Source organism: Mytilus edulis, chromosome 5 (assembly GCF_963676685.1).
Source record: "Mytilus edulis chromosome 5, xbMytEdul2.2, whole genome shotgun sequence".
Lineage (NCBI taxonomy): Eukaryota > Metazoa > Mollusca > Bivalvia > Mytilida > Mytilidae > Mytilus > Mytilus edulis.
The window spans coordinates 50224435-50246619 of NC_092348.1; the positions used below are offsets into that span (position 1 = coordinate 50224435).

Here is a 22185-nt window from a genome sequence, read left to right on the forward strand (position 1 = left end):
TCAATGTTTCATATTTTCCCCGCCATTATAAGCGTCTGGAATAGTAAGCATAGAAACCAAATCTCAAGCTTGTTACTCATCCACACCCGCCATGGTATATTGCACGTTTTACATGATGAAAAACATTAGACCGAGTCGTTCAAATATCATCAATAAGTCTTTCCACTTTCAAAAACATGTTTTCTTGCTTCGTAAACCCCATCTGATAAGTTTGTTCGATCTTACTACAAAACCACGTATCGTTTTATCAATGGCATTATCAAATCCATATCTGGTGATGTTGGCTGATCAATCATCATTCTAAATCATTAAGTCACATCTTCAAACGCCATCCATGTCAACAACGAAGTTCCCTTTCAAGTAAACGTGCACTTGAAAGGTCACGGATAGATTATATCTAAGGCTTTTTCCACTTCCAAATACAAGCCAAAGTTCATCTGCCCCCATGTCACGGAATAATGACACACTAATGACAGCAGCATCAGTATCGACTGTTCAAGTCATGAGTCAGTTAAGTCTGTGAATCACTGCATCAGACACATGTTTTTTTTGTATATTGATTCTATAGTATAAGCCTATTCATTTTAACATGGGGCTAAACTTGAAACACCATCATGTGGTGAATAACACAAAACATCCTGAGCATTTGTTGCTACAACTAACTCTTCCTCAAAATCTATTGAGCAAGCGCCTGTGAATAAAAACTAAAAAGTTCTTTCTTAATGTCGTCATCTCTCAGAAAACTTTACCAATTTTGAGATTTGTTTCGACTCTGGATTCGTCTTTGTATTCTCTTACCCCTAAGTGTATTTCTTTTTTCTTGTGGCAGCATTCAAACTACCGGTATTGTCTATATATGCATTCATCCACTGTTACAGTTTCAAGTTGTGTCATAACGAGTATGCTGATAGGGTATTATGCCCTTATCTTAAAAAGCATGAAACTATTATGATAAAGTCTTGGATGCATATGACAGTTGTAGCAACACATGTTCAGGATATTCTATCTTTACCGCCGTGATGCGTTTCGAGTTAAACACCATATTAAAACATATGTATTAAAAGGCTGACACTAGAATCATGGTGCATGTGTCTGATGCAGTGAAACACGAAATTAAACAAGTCATTATTCGAACAGTCGTTACTGATGATGCTGTCATTACTGTTTCGCTATTCCGTGACATAGGGGTAGACGAACTATGGATTGTGTTTAAGAGGAGGAAAAGCTTTGGATAAATATATATAAATGACCTTCCAAATGCACTCGCGATTAGGGATCCCACACAAATATTGTGATCCATTTTCCGGTTGTGATACGGTTCTCTGTTTTCTTGAAAAGGAAAAAAAAGACTGTTTGGGAGACATTGATAGCATTTGAAGATGTGACTTTAACTTAAAGAATGATAATTGATCCGCCTAAATCACCGGTGTTTACTGTAAGATAGCAAAAAATAATCATATGGGGTTAGCATGGTTAACAAAGCAAGAAATATCTATTTACGCAAAAGGGTAGGTTAATTGAGGTTATCAACTTAGTCTAGTCTTTTCCAGCATGCTAAATGTACAATATACTAAGACACGTGTTTAGGGGACGAGCCAGAAATTGGCTCGTATGCTACCAAGTCCAGGTGCTAATGAATGACGACGGGACAAAGAGGATCACTTTTAAAAAACTCTTTCTGAGGGCTCATCATGTTGTCAGAAGCTTGCACATTGTGGATGTAAGAAAGGTTGTCGCGGTTGTTTTTATGAGGAAAATCAAGTCTCCCGTGCCCTGCGTCGTGTGCATGTGGTGGTAACTGGGAATTTACAAGTTTTTTTTGCCAAATAGTGGTAATTTTTAAAAGGTTTAGTACTTAAGTGATTTTATTTTGATTAAATCAATCTATCCAAAGCTCTACACCGAACATATGGAGTGAGGACTCATCTTTGACATTTACGCCATATTGTTTTTTTTTTACCGGAAGTGTTAACTTTGTATTTAAATAATAACTACATAATATGATAAGTGGTTTAGAGGATAAATTAAAGCCTAAAGTTGATGACCACCACAAAAAAAAAACCCACTTTCTTCACATTTTGAAAAAAAGATAAATATCAAAATAAAAAAAATGTCCTCCATTTTGAATATTACCGGAAGAAAGGATTTTTAAGACATATATCTTATACATTGTATCCCTTGGAAGCATCAAAGAAATGTTCCTGTACAATTTAATGATAGTAACAATACGTTAAAACACATTTCAATCCCCCTCCCTAAAAAATAGCTTATTTTAGTCAATGTCCGCCATATTGAATTCTACCGAAAGTAGGGTTTTTCGAGACATTTTATCTATATAATATATCCAAAAGTATTACATAACAAAGGTTTGTACCAAATATTATTACAGCAGTATGCTGATAGATCCTTTTCACATACTGTGGATTCATTATTATTCGTGGGATACCAATTTTTCGTGGATTTCGTTGGTACAGGCAAACCACGAAATTTGATGTTCAACGAATGACAAATTTTACAAAGGCTTGTACTAGTATGCAGACTTCGGTAAAACCACGAAATTAAATATCCACGAATATGTAAGTTTCCCTGAATCCACGAAAATTGGTACCCACCAAAATAAATGAATCCACAGTACTAGCCTTCTATATTGGGCCGATTAAAGTATGATGTCCGCCATTTTTTTTTTAACCGGCAGTGAGACATTTTTTTCAAATGCCTTCTTATCTGAAATAAAAGAGTAATATTTCAGGAAGGTCTATGCCAATGTTCATGCTTATATCAGGATGTGCACAACTCGTCTGAAATATACTTGTGGCCGCCGGACTAAATGTGATATTCCAATACTAGACATTGTAACAAAAAGTGAGATTTTGAAAATTCTTCGAAAAAATACGATCCACTTAGAATACTTAGCCCGGTCACAATACGAACAAAGAAGCTCATACAGGAGCTATGGAAAAGTGGATTGAATTGGGATAAACACGTTTCGGAAAACTCTAAGGATTACTGTAGCAAGCGACTTTGAGAAAGCGACACACAACGTATTTCCGAGATATTATTTCTCCGGTAATTCTATTTCGGAATAGTCTGGTAACAGCGCTTCTGTCTTCTGTTCTCCGATCTGACTGATTTCATTTTTTCGAGATCCGGGTCACGGTATCATAAATAAAGATGATAGTTAAGGCAATATGTACTACAACAACTGTTCAGCCAGTACATTAAATATACATATTCGTATTCCAAGGCGAAGTCACTGACAGTACGACGTCGACAATGGACAAGTACAATAAATCGGACGTTATGCTCCCGCGATAGGTTAACCAATAATGGCTAACGTGGAGAATCTCTTAGTATGGCAAGTCAACAATAGTTAATTTCCATTTTAACCCTCTTCTGAAAAATCTTACGGGTCTAAGGCATCAGTGCTATTATCCATTTTAAAGGTAATAACTACCTTTGTCCCTGTTATCGTGGCCCTAGTGGAGAATCTTTTAGTTTTGCTAGTCGGCAACAGTTCAATAAACCCCTTTCCCTTTGCTGACTGACTCGTACGGGTCTAGGGCATAAGTGTTATGGGTCATTTTAGAGTCAATATCAACTTCTAACTCTGGTATAATTGTCGATGTGGAGAATCTCTTAGCTTGGCCAGCCGGCAATAGTTCAGTTCGAATTTGTTGTAAACCGGTATCCCATATCCCCACTTTTAACCCTCTACTTACTTACTCAAACGGATCTAGGGTATAAGTGCTATGGGTCATTTTAAAGTCAATAAGTACCTCTTCCTCTGGTATCATTGCCTACGGGGACAATCTCTTCGTTTGGCAAGCCGGCAATAGTTCATTTCGAATTTGTGATATACTTGGGTACCCCCTCCTTATCCTTTCCTGACTTACTCGTACGGGTCTAGGGCATAAGTGCTATCGGCCATTTTAAAGGCAGTACCAACCTCTACCTCTGGTATAATGGTCGATGTGGAGAATCTTTTAGTTTGGACAGCCGGCAATAGTTCAGTTCGAATTCGTTGTTAACCGGAATACCATATCCCCCCTTTTAACCTTCTACTAACAAACTCGTACGGGTCTAAGGTACAAGTGCTATGGGCCATTTTAAAGGCAATAAGTACCTCTTCCTCTGGTATCATTGCCCACGTGGAGAATCTCTTCATTTGGCCAGCCGGCAATAGTTCATTTTCGAATTTGTGATATACCAGGGTACCCCCCTTATCCTTTCCTGACTAACTCGTACGGGTCTAGGGCATAAGTGCTACGAGCCATTTTATAGGCAATACCAACCTCTACCGCTGGTATGATGGTCGATGTGGAGAATCTCTTAGTTTGGCCAGCCGGCAATAGTTCAGTTCGAATTCGTTGTAAACCGGAATACCATATCCCCCCTTTCAACCTTCTACTGACAAACTCGTACGGGTCTAGGGTACAAGTGCTATAGGCCATTTTAAAGGCAATAAGTACCTCTTCCTCTGGTATAATTGCCCACGTGGAGAATCTCTTCGTTTAGCCAGCCGGCAATAGTTCATTTTCGAATTTGTGATATACTTGGGTACCCCCTCCTTATCCTTTCCTGACTTACTCGTACGGGTCTAGGGCATAAGTGCTATCGGCCATTTTAAAGGCAGTACCAACCTCTACCTCTGGTATAATGGTCGATGTGGAGAATCTTTTAGTTTGGACAGCCGGCAATAGTTCAGTTCGAATTCGTTGTTAACCGGAATACCATATCCCCCCTTTTAACCTTCTACTAACAAACTCGTACGGGTCTAAGGTACAAGTGCTATGGGCCATTTTAAAGGCAATAAGTACCTCTTCCTCTGGTATCATTGCCCACGTGGAGAATCTCTTCATTTGGCCAGCCGGCAATAGTTCATTTTCGAATTTGTGATATACCAGGGTACCCCCCTTATCCTTTCCTGACTAACTCGTACGGGTCTAGGGCATAAGTGCTACGAGCCATTTTATAGGCAATACCAACCTCTACCGCTGGTATGATGGTCGATGTGGAGAATCTCTTAGTTTGGCCAGCCGGCAATAGTTCAGTTCGAATTCGTTGTAAACCGGAATACCATATCCCCCCTTTTAACCTTCTACTGACAAACTCGTACGGGTCTAGGGTACAAGTGCTATAGGCCATTTTAAAGGCAATAAGTACCTCTTCCTCTGGTATAATTGCCCACGTGGAGAATCTCTTCGTTTAGCCAGCCGGCAATAGTTCATTTTCGAATTTGTGATATACCAGGGTAGCCCCCTTATCCTTTCCTGACTAACTCGTACGGGTCTAGGGCATAAGTGCTATCAGCCATTTTATAGGCAATACCAACATCTACCTCTGGTATGATGGTTGATGTGGATAATCTCTTAGTTTGACCAGCCGGCAATAGTTCAGTTCGAATTCGTTGTAAACCGGAATACCATATCCCCCCTTTGAACCCTCTACTGACAAACTCGTACGGGTCTAGGGTACAAGTGCTATAGGCCATTTTAAAGGCAATGAGTACCTCTTCCTCTGGTATCATTGCCCAAGTGGAGAATTTCTTCGTTTGGCCAGCCGGCAATAGTTCATTTTCGAATTTGTGATATACCAGGGTACCCCCCTTATCCTTTCCAGACTAATTCGTACGGGTCTAGGGCATAAGTGCTCTGGGCCATTTTATAGGCAATACCAACCTCTACCTCTGGTATGATGGTTGATGTGGAGAATCTCTTAGTTTGGCCAGCCGGCAATAGTTCAGTTCGAATACGTTGTAAACCGGAATACCATATCCCCCTTCTAACCCTCTACTGACAAACTCGTACGGGTCTAGGGTACAAGTGCTATAGGCCATTTTAAAGGCAATAAGTACCTCTTCCTCTGGTATCATTGCCCACGTGGAGAATCTCTTCGTTTGGCCAGCCGGCAATAGTTCATTTTCGAATTTGTGATATACCAGGGTACCCCCCTTATCCTTTCAAGACTAACTCGTACGGGTCTAGGGCATAAGTGCTATGGGCCATTTTATAGGCCATACCAACCTCTACCTCTGGTATGATGGTCGATGTGGAGAATCTCTTATTTTGGCCAGCCGGCAATAGTTCAGTTCGAATTCGTTGTAAACCGGAATACCATATCCCCCCTTTTAACCTTCTACTGACAAACTCGTACGGGTCTAGGGTACAAGTGCTATGGGCCATTTTAAAGGCAATAAGTACCTCTTCATCTGGTATAATTGCCCAAGTGGAGAATCTCTTCGTTTGGCCAGCCGGCAATAGTTCATTTTCGAATTTGTGATATACCAGGGTACCCCCTTATCTTTTCCTGACTAACTCGTACGGGTCTAGGGCATAAGTGCTATCAGCCATTTTATAGGCAATACCAACATCTACCTCTGGTATGATGGTTGATGTGGAGAATCTCTTAGTTTGGCCAGCCGGCAATAGTTCAGTTCGAATTCGTTGTAAACCGGAATACCATATCCCCCCTTTGAACCCTCTACTGACAAACTCGTACGGGTCTAGGGTACAAGTGTTATAGGCCATTTTAAAGGCAATAAGTACCTCTTCCTCTGGTATCATTGCCCAAATGGAGAATCTCTTCGTTTGGCCAGCCGGCAATAGTTCATTTTAGAATTTGTGATATACCAGGGTACCCCCCTTATCCTTTCCAGACTATTTCGTACGGGTCTAGGGCATAAGTGCTCTGGGCCATTTTATAGGCAATACCAACCTCTACCTCTGGTATGATGGTTGATGTGGAGAATCTCTTAGATTGGCCAGCCGGCAATAGTTCAGTTCGAATTCGTCGTAAACCGGAATACCATATCCCCCTTCTAACCCTCTACTGACAAACTCGTACGGGTCTAGGGTACAAGTGCTATGGGCCATTTTAAGGGCAATAAGTACCTCTTCCTCTTGTATCATTGCCCACGTGGAGAATCTCTTCGTTTGGCCAGCCGGCAATAGTTCATTTTCGAATTTGTGATATACCAGGGTACCCCCTTATCCTTTCAAGACTAACTCGTACGGGTCTAGGGCATAAGTGCTATGGGCCATTTTATAGGCCATACCAACCTCTACCTCTGGTATGATGGTTGATGTGGAGAATCTCTTAGTTTGGCCAGCCGGCAATAGTTCAGTTCGAATTCGTTGTAAACCGGAATACCATATGCCCCCTTCTAACCCTCTACTGACAAACTCGTACGGGTCTAGGGTACAAGTGCTATAGGCCATTTTAAAGGCAATAAGTACCTCTTCATCTGGTATAATTGCCTACGGGGACAATCTCTTCGTTTGGCCAGCCGGCAATAGTTCATTTTCGAATTTGTGATATACCAGGGTACCCCCCTTATCCTTTCCTGACTAACTCGTACGGGTCTAGGGCATAAGTGCTATCAGCCATTTTATAGGCAATACTAACATCTACCTCTGGTATGATGGTTGATGTGGAGAATCTCTTAGTTTGGAAAGCCGGCAATAGTTCAGTTCGAATTCGTTGTAAACCGGAATACCATATCCCCCCTTTGAACCCTCTACTGACAAACTCGTACGGGTCTAGGGTACAAGTGTTATAGGCCATTTTAAAGGCAATAAGTACCTCTTCCTCTGGTATCATTGCCCAAATGGAGAATCTCTTCGTTTGGCCAGCCGGCAATAGTTCATTTTAGAATTTGTGATATACCAGGGTACCCCCCTTATCCTTTCCAGACTATTTCGTACGGGTCTAGGGCATAAGTGCTCTGGGCCATTTTATAGGCAATACCAACCTCTACCTCTGGTATGATGGTTGATGTGGAGAATCTCATAGATTGGCCAGCCGGCAATAGTTCAGTTCGAATTCGTCGTAAACCGGAATACCATATGCCCCCTTCTAACCCTCTACTGACAAACTCGTACGGGTCTAGGGTACAAGTGCTATGGGCCATTTTAAGGGCAATAAGTACCTCTTCCTCTGGTATTATTGCCCACGTGGAGAATCTCTTCGTTTGGCCAGCCGGCAATAGTTCATTTTCGAATTTGTGATATACCAGGGTACCCCCCTTATCCTTTCCAGACTAATTCGTACGGGTCTAGGGCATAAGTGCTCTGGGCCATTTTATAGGCAATACCAACCTCTACCTCTGGTATGATGGTTGATGTGGAGAATCTCTTAGTTTGGCCAGCCGGCAATAGTTCAGTTCGAATACGTTGTAAACCGGAATACCATATCCCCCTTCTAACCCTCTACTGACAAACTCGTACGGGTCTAGGGTACAAGTGCTATAGGCCATTTTAAAGGCAATAAGTACCTCTTCCTCTGGTATCATTGCCCACGTGGAGAATCTCTTCGTTTGGCCAGCCGGCAATAGTTCATTTTCGAATTTGTGATATACCAGGGTACCCCCCTTATCCTTTCAAGACTAACTCGTACGGGTCTAGGGCATAAGTGCTATAGGCCATTTTATAGGCCATACCAACCTCTACCTCTGGTATGATGGTCGATGTGGAGAATCTCTTATTTTGGCCAGCCGGCAATAGTTCAGTTCGAATTCGTTGTAAACCGGAATACCATATCCCCCCTTTTAACCTTCTACTGACAAACTCGTACGGGTCTAGGGTACAAGTGCTATGGGCCATTTTAAAGGCAATAAGTACCTCTTCATCTGGTATAATTGCCCAAGTGGAGAATCTCTTCGTTTGGCCAGCCGGCAATAGTTCATTTTCGAATTTGTGATATACCAGGGTACCCCCTTATCCTTTCCTGACTAACTCGTACGGGTCTAGGGCATAAGTGCTATCAGCCATTTTATAGGCAATACCAACATCTACCTCTGGTATGATGGTTGATGTGGAGAATCTCTTAGTTTGGCCAGCCGGCAATAGTTCAGTTCGAATTCGTTGTAAACCGGAATACCATATCCCCCCTTTGAACCCTCTACTGACAAACTCGTACGGGTCTAGGGTACAAGTGTTATAGGCCATTTTAAAGGCAATAAGTACCTCTTCCTCTGGTATCATTGCCCAAATGGAGAATCTCTTCGTTTGGCCAGCCGGCAATAGTTCATTTTAGAATTTGTGATATACCAGGGTACCCCCCTTATCCTTTCCAGACTATTTCGTACGGGTCTAGGGCATAAGTGCTCTGGGCCATTTTATAGGCAATACCAACCTCTACCTCTGGTATGATGGTTGATGTGGAGAATCTCTTAGATTGGCCAGCCGGCAATAGTTCAGTTCGAATTCGTCGTAAACCGGAATACCATATCCCCCTTCTAACCCTCTACTGACAAACTCGTACGGGTCTAGGGTACAAGTGCTATGGGCCATTTTAAGGGCAATAAGTACCTCTTCCTCTGGTATCATTGCCCACGTGGAGAATCTCTTCGTTTGGCCAGCCGGCAATAGTTCATTTTCGAATTTGTGATATACCAGGGTACCCCCTTATCCTTTCAAGACTAACTCGTACGGGTCTAGGGCATAAGTGCTATGGGCCATTTTATAGGCCATACCAACCTCTACCTCTGGTATGATGGTTGATGTGGAGAATCTCTTAGTTTGGCCAGCCGGCAATAGTTCAGTTCGAATTCGTTGTAAACCGGAATACCATATGCCCCCTTCTAACCCTCTACTGACAAACTCGTACGGGTCTAGGGTACAAGTGCTATAGGCCATTTTAAAGGCAATAAGTACCTCTTCATCTGGTATAATTGCCCAAGTGGAGAATCTCTTCGTTTGGCCAGCCGGCAATAGTTCATTTTCGAATTTGTGATATACCAGGGTACCCCCCTTATCCTTTCCTGACTAACTCGTACGGGTCTAGGGCATAAGTGCTATCAGCCATTTTATAGGCAATACTAACATCTACCTCTGGTATGATGGTTGATGTGGAGAATCTCTTAGTTTGGAAAGCCGGCAATAGTTCAGTTCGAATTCGTTGTAAACCGGAATACCATATCCCCCTTTGAACCCTCTACTGACAAACTCGTACGGGTCTAGGGTACAAGTGTTATAGGCCATTTTAAAGGCAATAAGTACCTCTTCCTCTGGTATCATTGCCCAAATGGAGAATCTCTTCGTTTGGCCAGCCGGCAATAGTTCATTTTAGAATTTGTGATATACCAGGGTACCCCCCTTATCCTTTCCAGACTATTTCGTACGGGTCTAGGGCATAAGTGCTCTGGGCCATTTTATAGGCAATACCAACCTCTACCTCTGGTATGATGGTTGATGTGGAGAATCTCTTAGATTGGCCAGCCGGCAATAGTTCAGTTCGAATTCGTCGTAAACCGGAATACCATATGCCCCCTTCTAACCCTCTACTGACAAACTCGTACGGGTCTAGGGTACAAGTGCTATGGGCCATTTTAAGGGCAATAAGTACCTCTTCCTCTGGTATTATTGCCCACGTGGAGAATCTCTTCGTTTGGCCAGCCGGCAATAGTTCATTTTCGAATGTGTGATATACCAGGGTACCCCCTTATCCTTTCAAGACTAACTCGTACGGGTCTAGGGCATAAGTGCTATGGACCATTTTATAGGCCATACCAACCTCTACCTCTGGTATGATGGTTGATGTGGAGAATCTCTTAGTTTGGCCAGCCGGCAATAGTTCAGTTCGAATTCGTTGTAAACGGGAATACCATATGCCCCCTTCTAACCCTCTACTGACAAACTCGTACGGGTCTAGGGTACAAGTGCTATAGGCCATTTTAAAGGCAATAAGTACCTCTTCCTCTGGGATCATTGCCCACGTGGAGAATCTCTTCGTTTGGCCAGCCGGCAATAGTTCATTTTCGAATTTGTGATATACCAGGGTACCCCCCTTATCCTTTCAAGACTAACTCGTACGGGTCTAGGGCATAAGTGCTATGGGCCATTTTATAGGCCATACCAACCTCTACCTCTGGTATGATGGTCGATTTTGAGAATCTCTTATTTTGGCCAGCCGGCAATAGTTCAGTTCGAACTCGTTGTAAACCGGAATACCATATCCCCCCTTTTAACCTTCTACTGACAAACTCGTACGGGTTTAGGGTACAAGTTCTATGGGCCATTTTAAAGGCAATAAGTACCTCTTCATCTGGTATCATTTCCCACGTGGAGAATCTCTTCATTTGGCCAGCCGGCAATAGTTCATTTTCGAATTTGTGATATACCAGGGTACCCCCCTTATCCTTTCAAGACTAACTTGTACGGGTCTAGGGCATAAGTGTTCTGGGCCTTTTTATAGGCAATACCAACCTCTACCTCTGGTATGATGGTCGATGTTGAGAATCTCTTAGTTTGGCCAGCCGGCAATAGTTCAGTTCGAATTCGTTGTAAACCGGAATACTATATCCCCCCTTTTAACCTTCTACTGACAAACTCGTACGGGTCTAGGGTACAAGTGCTATGGGCCATTTTAAAGGCAATAAGTACATCTTCCTCTGGTATCATTGCCCACGTGGAGAATCTCTTCGTTTGGCCAGCCGGCAATAGTTCATTTTAGAATTTGTGATATACCAGGGTACCCCCTTAACCTTTCATGACTAACTCGTACGGGTCTATGGCATAAGTGTAATGAGCCATTTTATAGGCAATACCAACCTCTACCTCTGGTATGATGGTTGATGTGGAGAATCTCTTAGTTTGACCAGCCGGCAATAGTTCAGTTCGAATTCGTTGTAAACCGGAATACCATATCCCCCCTAATAAACCCTCTACTGACAAACTCGTACGGGTCTAGGGTACAAGTGCTATGGACCATTTTAAAGGCAATAAGTACCTCTTCCTCTGGTATCATTGCCCACGTGGAGAATTTCTTTATTTGGCCAGCCGGCAATAGTTCATTTTAGAATTTGTGATATACCAGGGTACCCCCCTTATCCTTTCCAGACTAACTCGTACGGGTCTAGGGCATAAGTGCTCTGGGCCATTTTATAGGCAATACCAACCTCTACCTCTGGTATGATGGTCGATGTGGAGAATCTCTTAGTTTGGCCAGCCGGCAATAGCTCAGTTCGAATTCGTTGTAAACCGGAATACCATATTCCCCCTTTTAACCCTCTACTGACAAACTCGTACGGGTCTAGGGTACAAGTGCTAAGAGCCATTTTAAAGGCAATAAGTACCTCTTCCTCTGGTATTATTGCCCACGTGGAGAATTTCTTCGTTTGGCCAGCCGGCAATAGTTCATTTTCGAATTTGTGATATACCAGGGTACCCCCCCCCCCCCCCTTTATCCTTTCCTTAATGACTGAGATTGGTCTCCGTAATTTTGAAGAATTATATGTCATTGAAATAGTACTTGACAGTTTTTATTTTTCTGTTGTTTTTATTTCTGAAATTAACTATGTTTCTATTTTTTCTGATCTGTTTAAATAGAAAATACTGTCTGTATTGTATGTTTTAGTTTCATGATTGGACTATATTTGTAGACAAGGAACAACGAACAAACTATGAAATGCCCATATGACCAACAATTCTCTGTAATTCCTAAATTTCTATACTAGTATTCAATCATTTTTTTTTATTTATTGTAGCTTACATTAATTCAATAATCACAAAATTTTAATAAGAACTGTTCTTTACTTTATTTGTTTGTTGTAATGTCCCATTAAATTTCTATATTTAATTATATTTATTTCAACTTGTTATTGCTTCAGTTTACATTATTTCTCTTATCACAGAATGTTAAAAGACCATTACTTTGTTTTATATTTATGGAAGCATTTGCATTGTTTTTATTACATTTACAATGTTATTTAAAAACGCAGACCTAGAAGTCCTTGAAGAAGACCAAAAGTTAATTTAGTAAACGCGGACCTCGAAGAAGACACCCATTGACATGCCTCTTTGAAGTAATATCACATATAAATAGGAACGTTATGTAATCATAGTTATCGTTCATAGTTTCTAACAACACTTCTTCGAACGCAAGTCATCTCATGAATATTATTGCCGGCTCATGAATATTATTGAAGGCTGGCCTCATGAATATTAACGCCGGCTGCTATCGACGGCTAGATCCACACTAGTCAATTTGTCCCCATCCTGAATATGCTTTAAATATTTGCCACTACACGTTTAAAAGCAGTTATGATTCAACCAGCCAATCTTTGTTGAGGAAACAACATCAATGGTTCTGCATGATACATTTGCATTCGAAAATAAAAAAAAATTCAACACATATGCCTATACCGGTTAATAATTTTTTTTTCAAATTAAGTTACAAGGGTTAATTTGGGAGGAAAGGAAGACACTATTTGAATCAAGTTGTGTATCCCACATTGATGTGATCCTTTCCTTTTGCTTTCAATTTCATTGGGTCGAATGTTATTCCCAGTGATTAGTTTGATCCTTTACTATAAATGATTTTCTGAATGAACACTTGTCATTAAAGTGCACTAGCTACGAGATATATAAAAAATAGAATATGATTTGTTTTGTTCAATGACTTTAATGAATGTGAAATAGTGAAATGATGTTTCGTTTTTAGCAGTATCATGGTTCAATTTATCAAAATAAACTAAGAACATCGATGATGAATTATTATTCACTTACAAGTGAATAATTCGACCTAATTAAATTCGTATGCATTTGACTTTCAATCTTCCCCTTAGCTATTGGATTACGCCTGAATTATGCATTTTCAGTTATTAAAAGGAAAAGAAACGAATGTGAACATTGAAAGTGAAACATCATGAACATATGTAGATCAGTTGATAGACTAATCGATCCACAAAAGTTCATTCCTATACCGGTGAAAACGGCGATTAACATATACCTTTATATACCTGTAAGAAGAAATCAAACAGATCTGGAAAAATCGAGTTGCACGGGTTCACTATCTATTTATATTTATGTTAGGGCCTATATCGCTTATATGACCGTCGGCTGTCATTGGAGGTCAACTCGATAGTAAATTAGATGGCGTCTAGGCTGAAATACACACGAAACGGTGATACATATTATCGAGCCCATGTCTTGTAAACTGATTATTTTAGACCTTTTTAATTTGGATATAAAATATGTTTTAATGTGTTATAAATAAAAAATATGAGAATTTGATTCAAATCGGTGAACATGAATTTGACAGCCGATGTCACTTTAAGGAAAAGGAGATTAACATGATTTTGAAGTCAGATTACACAATCAATGTTTTACATGAAATATTCAGGAAGAAATAGTACGGAAACGTATTAATGCCACCAAACTTTATATATTTCTTCCTATGTTATTGCACATGTTCTATCAAGCTGTATATTATGTATATCTGCCTCTTGTAACAGTGTAAACTGTCAGAGTGTACAATAAAATCCTGAAATCTTGAATCCTATGTTTGAGGTTTGCGTTATTTCGCAAAGGTAATAATGCAAAAATAGGAAGAATTATGTAAAAAAACTGCGTGGCGCTAATACGCGTATTCATGGTAGCATTGCTGTTGTAAACTTTAAATTCTTTCCCACACAAATATGATTTCTTTCAAGTTGATTGCTTTTGAAAGATAAACAACGAAGCGTAGAGTATTTAAAAACCTGTAGCAATGTCAATGTTATGTCTTCCTATTCGTTCATCCTGACTGCACATTTGTAAAAATGTCCAATTTCTTGTAATAAATAATGCATAGGGTGTATTGCATTGGTGAGGAGTCCAATAAAATGAATATGTACCTCTTCTGGAGATATTCTGTAGTAACAAAATTAACGGTACCATTTTTCTTGCACCAGATGCGCATTTGTAGAAGAAGCAATAAACAAACAAACAAACAAAATTTGCCGTCACATATTTCATATATTTTTATTTTTCTATAAAGAACTGTTATAATAAGCCAATAAACTGTAATTGAAGATTTCTTAGTATATATTTTTTTAATTTGCTGAATTTTACCATGTTGTTAGATTATGGATACCAGACCATTCTAGGTGAATTTATTGTCCCATTTAAAAATTTTAAGATCACATTTATTATGTCAAAATTCTATCACAATCCAAATTCAGACAGTATCAAGCTTGAAAACTGTGTCAAAACTTGTCCCAACTGTTCGGACTTCGACCTCTGCGGTCGTATCAGGCAGCGCTCAGCGAAGTATTTTATTTATATTATATACCTGACATTTAGACTCGTGGTTTCCCGAAAATAAATGAAATATTGGTCCCTGTACGATAAAAATAAGCAACTAACTACCAATCAATTCAAATTCGTGTCAGATAAGGAGGAAACCATTTGAGATGTTTTGGTAGGGGTTGGGGACATGATGATTTTGAATAGGAATATTTTTGGCCTGGTAAAAGCTGAAAATATACAGGCATGCTTATGGATTAACATCTTCTCAAGCCACGGTTTACGACCTACTCTGCTCTCAGGAGGGGAGCGGATCGTAACCCTTAGCTAGCGAGGATGAGGGACCTATTAAAAAGAAAATAAATCCGCCAAAATCATCCTGTAACCCCCTCCCCAGAATATCAAAAAGTCGCCCCTAAGCCTAACTGTTATTGTTCATGTAGTTCTCATATATATTTATCCAGCTTATTGTCCAAACATACAGGGATGTTCGCTCGGTTTTAGTGTGTTACCCGGATTTGTTTACTCTCAATCGATTTATGACTTTCGAACATCGGTATACTACTGTTGCCTTTATTTAATAAAGTGATTTTGGTATAAAATCAAAATTACATTTTCAACTCCTCTATTTCTACTGAAAACTTGATTTTCACTCAAAATATGTTTCAGAATAGAAAAAATGGGTGGAGCTGGCTTAATTGGAATCAGTATTGTAGCAGGAGTTTTACTATTGGTTGGATTAGTCACACCAGGATGGTTTGGAATTGACGTCAAGTCAGGCGAGAATGATGTTTCGGTAAGACTATTTTTATACTGTCTATAGGTTATCTGGCAGAGTCCATAATGCCCGCGTCACACTGTCCCGATTTTTATATACGATGGACACCCGAATGCTAAAATTGTAAGTTCGTACGAAGTTGGTCCCGATCTCGTTAAAATACCAAAAGGTGACCGAAGCAAGTACGATGAATAACGAAGTCTATACGATGGTGCCGAAATTATATACGATAGCAAAAGATGGACATACGAAGGTTAACCGAAGACGGGTATTTAAGCTTCATATCTTAGCCGAAGCCTACACGATGAATCACGAAGGCTACACGATGGATTACGAAGGCTACACGATGGATTACGATGATGACGCGATGGCCATACGATTTCTAAAAGATACGAACAGAATTTCGACAACATATCGTTTCTGTACAAGTCTGCCCTAAATGGCGGGAAATCGATCTTTTTGTCTAATTCTTATAAAACTTAGTTTATTATCCCCTCGCCTACTACATGTAAGTTGCGTGTAGATAATTGTTATGGACACTCTAGAACCAAAATGCTCAAAACTTGGTATGGTGTTACTCGTTAAGAATATCTTAAGCGCTATTGACTTTAAAGTTCAAAGGTCAAGGTCACAGTGGCAGTTGTAATACAAGGCAATATCACCCTTGTGGACACTCTAAAACCAATGTGCTTCAAAAGATTTTAACCACATTTGGTATATTGTTCCTCCTTGTAATGATCTGACATTTTTTACGTTCAAGGCCAAGGTCAAGGTCATGCAGATGGACTTGTTTTTTCTCCTTGAAATAGCATAATACACAGGAAATTAGATGCTCATATTTTAACCTGCTGGTTCTAAAGACATTATTAAAGGTATTTCCAGTTACTGAATGTTTTGGTTGATTTCCTAAAAAAATAGTTTATGTATAAATTATGCATGTTCAATTTGCCATTTGCTGCATGTGTCATATACAAATATAGTGTCCATATTTCCCCCCAATATGTTACATACGAGGGGATGCCACGCTCGGCATTGCCTTGTTTGAACTGTAAAATGTGTGCACTAGTCTGAATAATCACCCATAATTATGCCCATGTTTACTGATCTATTTTAAAGGTAAGGTAATGGGTTCGTTGATCCCTTTTATTCAAAAAGAGCTCTTTCCAGGAGAATATCATAATAATATAGACAAAAGGAAGGATGTGGGGAAAGCAACAAATGTGGCAAAATATGACATATAGAAAACAAAATAGTTATGGAGTAAACATTCGTGTGACAACAACTCAGACGATACATAAAAAATCAGAATAATAAAGAAAAAGTTGGTTTCCCTATATACGTGTACCTGCAGTAATGGTGTACGAGGAGCGTTTATGATTTTCATTATGTTACTTGATATGAAAAATTGACAAAAAAGTAAATTCTGAGCCTGTAATAGCTGCTCTTGTTGTTCCATTTGAATTAATAGAAACAACGCTGTCGCCTTTCTTGTTCTCATAGAATCATATGATATGAGCTCCATGTTTTGTGAACGTCTTTCTTAACTGTCGTATTAAACTGACCAGTGCATATCGCGCATGGCACTTTAAGTGTATTTTAGCGCAAAAATTAACTTACATTTAGCTGTATTTATTGCCGTCGTAGTTCCATCTTGTCGCCTTCGTACTTTTATTCGATGGCAACACGACGGGATTACGAGGTCTTCACGAAGTCGTGTTGCAATCGTAAGACCTTCGGGTATCTTCGTGATTCATTCGTGTAGACATCGTAATGTCAAAACTGCCCGATGGAAACGATGGAAACACGAATGCAATACGATGTGCAAAGATGCATTCCCGGTGACATTACGATGGTGAGGATGGTGATACGAACTCAATACGAACCCTTAACATCGGACGCACCTTCGCGGATTTTTTAACATGTTAAAAAATTTAAAAAAGCACTTTACGCCGATATGGGCCAAATTGAATGGCTAACAAACACTATGCATGATATATATAAATGGTCTAGCGGGACGGCTGCAGTGCAGGCGATTTGGTGTCACGATATCACAGTAGCATGGGTTGGAATCCCGGCGAAAGCAAATTTACAGATCTAACATTGTTGGGTTGATGTTTAGACGAGTTGTATATATATATATATATATATATATAAATATAAACGAGTCTAAATTGAAAACTACGTTCAAACCTTCAAACCTATGATTGCGTTGGATAAAAACCGCAATTTTTATACTTGTGCATGTAAAACAAATTTCGTTGTAGAAGGGTCTAAATACAGCACAAACAACATGTTCCAAAAGACCAAAAAAGTGAAAAAGTATATTTAAACAAAGCGCGTTTGACTAATAGGTCGAACAACTGAAGTTCTTAAACCCTGCTGACTGCCATTGGCGATTGCCAAATAAAATTGCTCACGAGATGTAACAAAATGGATCTTAATATAAATTTAATACTAAACAGAAAATGATAAACTTGTGACCAAGATTTCATGCCACAACATAAGGTGTCAATATTTTTTTAGTACACCAGATCTAGATTTCGACAATATATGTCTCTTCAGTGATGTTAGGGATCGAAACGGTATTTGGAAGGTCATATAATTTACCCTCAATTTCAGATAGACTCTTGAATTTTAAGAGTCAATATAGGATGAACGGATCATATAAACCGGAGGGTAAATATGATACATTCCCAAACGAAAAAATATAAACGAGTCTAAATTGAAAACTACTTTCAATCCTATGATTGCATTGGATAAAAACCGCAATTTTTATACGTGTGCATGTAAAACAAATTTTGTTGTAGAAGGGTCTAAATACAGCACAAACAACATGTTCCAAAAGACCAAAACAGTGAAAAAGTATATTTAAACAAAGCGCGTTTGACTAACAGGTCGAACAACTGATCTTCTTAAACCCTGCTGACTGCCATTGGCGATTGCCAAATAAAATTGATCACGAGATGTAACAAAATGGATCTTAATATAAATTTAATACTAAACAGAAAACGATAAACTTGTGACCAAGATGTCATGCCACAACACAAGGTGTCAATATTTTTTTAGTACACCAGATCTAGATTTCGATAATATATGTCTCTTCAGTGATGTTAGGGATCGAAACGGTATTTGGAAGGCCATATATTTTACCCTCAATTTCAGATAGACTCTTGAATTTTAAGAGTCAATATAGGATGAACGGATCATATAAACCGGAGGGAAAATATGATACAAGCCCAAACGAAAAAATATAAACGAGACTAAATTGAAAACTACGTTCAAACCTATGATTGCGTTGGATAAAAACCGCAATTTTTATACGGACCGCAAATATTTTAATTTTTCGTCGTATGTTGCCATCACGTTGGCGTCGTCGTCTCGTCTTGCGTCGTCGTCTTGCGTCGTCTTCGTCCGAATACTTTTAGTTTTCGCACTCTAACTTTAGTAAAAGTGAACAGAAATCTATGAAATTTGAACACAAGGTTTATGACCATAAAAGGAAGGTTGGGATTGATTTTGGGAGTTTTGGTCCCAACAGTTTAGGAATTAGGGGCCAAAAAAGGGCCCAAATAAGCATTATTCTTGGTTTTCGCACAATAACTTTAGTATAAGTAAATAGAAATCAATGAAAATAAAACACAAGGTTTATGACCACAAAAGGAAGGTTGGGATTGATTTTGGGAGTTGAGGTCCCAACAGTTTAGGAATAAGGGGCCAAAAAGGGGCCCAAATAAGCATTATTCTTGGTTTTCGCACCATAACTTTAGCATAAGTAAATAGAAATCAATGAAATTTTAAACACAAGGTTTGTGACCATAAAAGGAAGGTTGGGTTTGATTTTGGGAGTTTTGTTCCAACAGTTTAGGAATAAGGGGCCCAAATGGTCCAAAATTGAACTTTGTTTGATTTCATCAAAAATTGAATACTTGGGGTTCTTTGATTTGCCGAATCTAACTGTGTATGTAGATTCTTAATTTTTGGTCCCGTTTTCAAATTGGTCTCTACATTAAGTTCCAAAGGTTCCAAAATTAAACTAAGTTTGATTTTAACAAAAATTGAATCCTTGGGGTTCTATGATATGCTGAATCTAAAAATGTACTTAGATTTTTGATTATTGGCCCAGTTTTCAAGTTGGTCCAAATCGGGGTCCAAAATCAAACTTTGTTTGATTTCATCAAAAATTGAATAATTGGGGTTCTTTGATATGCCAAATCTTTCTGTGTATGTAGATTCTTAATTTTTGGTCCCGTTTTCAAATTGGTCTACATTAAAGTCCAAAGGGTCCAAAATTAAACTAAGTTTGATTTTAACAAAAATTGAATTCTTGGGCTTTTTTGATATGCTGAATTTAAACATGTACTTAGATTTTTTATTAAGGGCCCAGTTTTCAAGTTGGTTCAAATCAGGATCCAAAATTATTATATTAAGTATTGTGCAATAGCAAGAAATTTTCAATTGCACAGTATTCAGCAATAGCAAGAAATCTTCAATTGCACAGTATTGTGCAATAACAAGAAATTTTCAATTGCACAGTATTGCACAATAGCAAGAAATCTTCAATTGCACAGTATTGTGCAATAGCAAATATTTTCAATTGCACAGTATTGCACAATAGCAAGAAATATCTAATTGCATAATATTGTGCAATAGCAAAAAATTTTCAATAGGAGTTATCTTTCTTTGTCCAGAATAGTAGTTGAATCAACTTAAATTATTGTTTTATACAATATACAATGTATATTCACTTTTACTACCAACTGATAAATTAAAACAATCTTTACCATTCAGTGATAACAAGCACTTTATTTTACATTTTAATATTTTATGATGTATTTAAATGAGTAGTTATTGTTGCAAACTCCATTAGAAATTTGAATTGAGATCAGTTTTAGAAAAAGGGAAAGGGGGATGTGAAAAAAAATCGGGGTAAATTTTTCTCATTTCAGATTTCATAAATAAAAAGAAAATGTCTTCAAGCATTTTTTTGAGAGGATTAATATTCAACAGCACAGTGAATTGCTCAAAGGCAAAAAAAATAGTTTAAGTTCATTAGACCACATTCATTCTATGTCAGAAACCTATGCTGTGTCAACTATTTCATCACAATCCAAATTTAGAGCTGAATCCAGCTTGAATGTTGTGTTCATACTTGCCCCAACCATTCAGGGTTCAACCTCTGCGGTCGTATAAAGCTGCGCCCTGCGGAGCATCTGGTTATACGTGTGCATGTAAAACAAATTTCGTTGTAGAAGGGTCTAAATACAGCACAAACAACGTTTTCCAAAAGACCAAAAAATTGAAAAAGTATATTTAAACAAAGCTCATTTGACAAACAGGTCGAACAACTGATGTTCTTAAACCCTGCTGACTACCATTTACGATTGCCAAATAAAATTAATCACGAGATGTAACAAAATGGATCTTAATATAAATTTAATACTAAACAGAAAACGATAAACTTGTGACCAAGATGTCATGCCACAACACAAGGTGTCAATATTTTTTTTTGTATTTAGATTTCGACAATATATGTCTCTTTAGTGATGTTAGGGATCGAAACGGTATTTGGAAGGCCATATAGATATAATACACTAAAACAATTGAAATTAACAATACAAACACTTTCTATCATAATGTGACGTTGTCAGCGAGGTCTCGCGTCGTCGTCCGAAAACATTTGGGTTCCAGACAATAACTTGAGTATAAGTGTATTGGATCTCACAAGGTTCCATACCCCACAAGAAATGTTGGGATTGGATTTTGGGGTAATTGTCCGAACTGTTTGGGATTGATGTAAAAACAATAATTTTCTTTGTCAGGACAATAACTTAAGTGTAAGTTAATGGAGCTCTATGAAATTGTATCACAAGGTTCCATATCACAAAAGAAAGCTGTGATTGATTTCGGGGGCAATGGCCTTAATGTAGGAAAAGGAGGCCAAAAAAATACTTTTGTGGACCAATTTAAATGGGGTTTAATTCAAAGTCTTTTAATACTTGGGACTCTTAAATATGCAGAATCTAACCATGTATTAAAATTTTGGATTGTTATTGTTGGATTGTTAGATTCTTTGACATGCTGAATCTAAAAGTATATATATGTTTGATTTTGGGCCCAGTTTTCAAGTTGGTTCAAATCTGGTTTCCTGTTTATAAAACTTTGAATTTTTCGAAAAACTAAGGATTTTCTTATCCCAGTTATAGATTACCTTAGCCGTATTTGGTACTTCTTTTTGTAATTTTGGATTGGTTATTTTATAATATGAGTCTAATCATGTATTTTAAATTTGGATTTTCGACCCCCTTATTAAATTGAGGTCAAAAGGGTCCAACATAAAAGTTTTGTTTTATTTCATCAAAAAATAATTTTTGGGGTTCTTTGATATGCCGAATCAAACCATGT

The 22185-nt window shown here is 38.6% G+C and overlaps 1 protein-coding gene across 1 annotated transcript in view; it reads left to right on the forward strand.

The window, feature by feature from the left end:
* LOC139525448 (uncharacterized) overlaps positions 1 to 22185 on the forward strand; it is a 59108-nt gene that overhangs the window by 28759 nt on the left and 8164 nt on the right. The window contains exon 2 of the mRNA XM_071320788.1: positions 15675 to 15801. Within this exon, the coding sequence (XP_071176889.1) occupies positions 15685 to 15801 (117 nt within the window). The 5' untranslated portion in view covers positions 15675 to 15684. The remainder of the gene's footprint in view (positions 1 to 15674; positions 15802 to 22185) is intronic.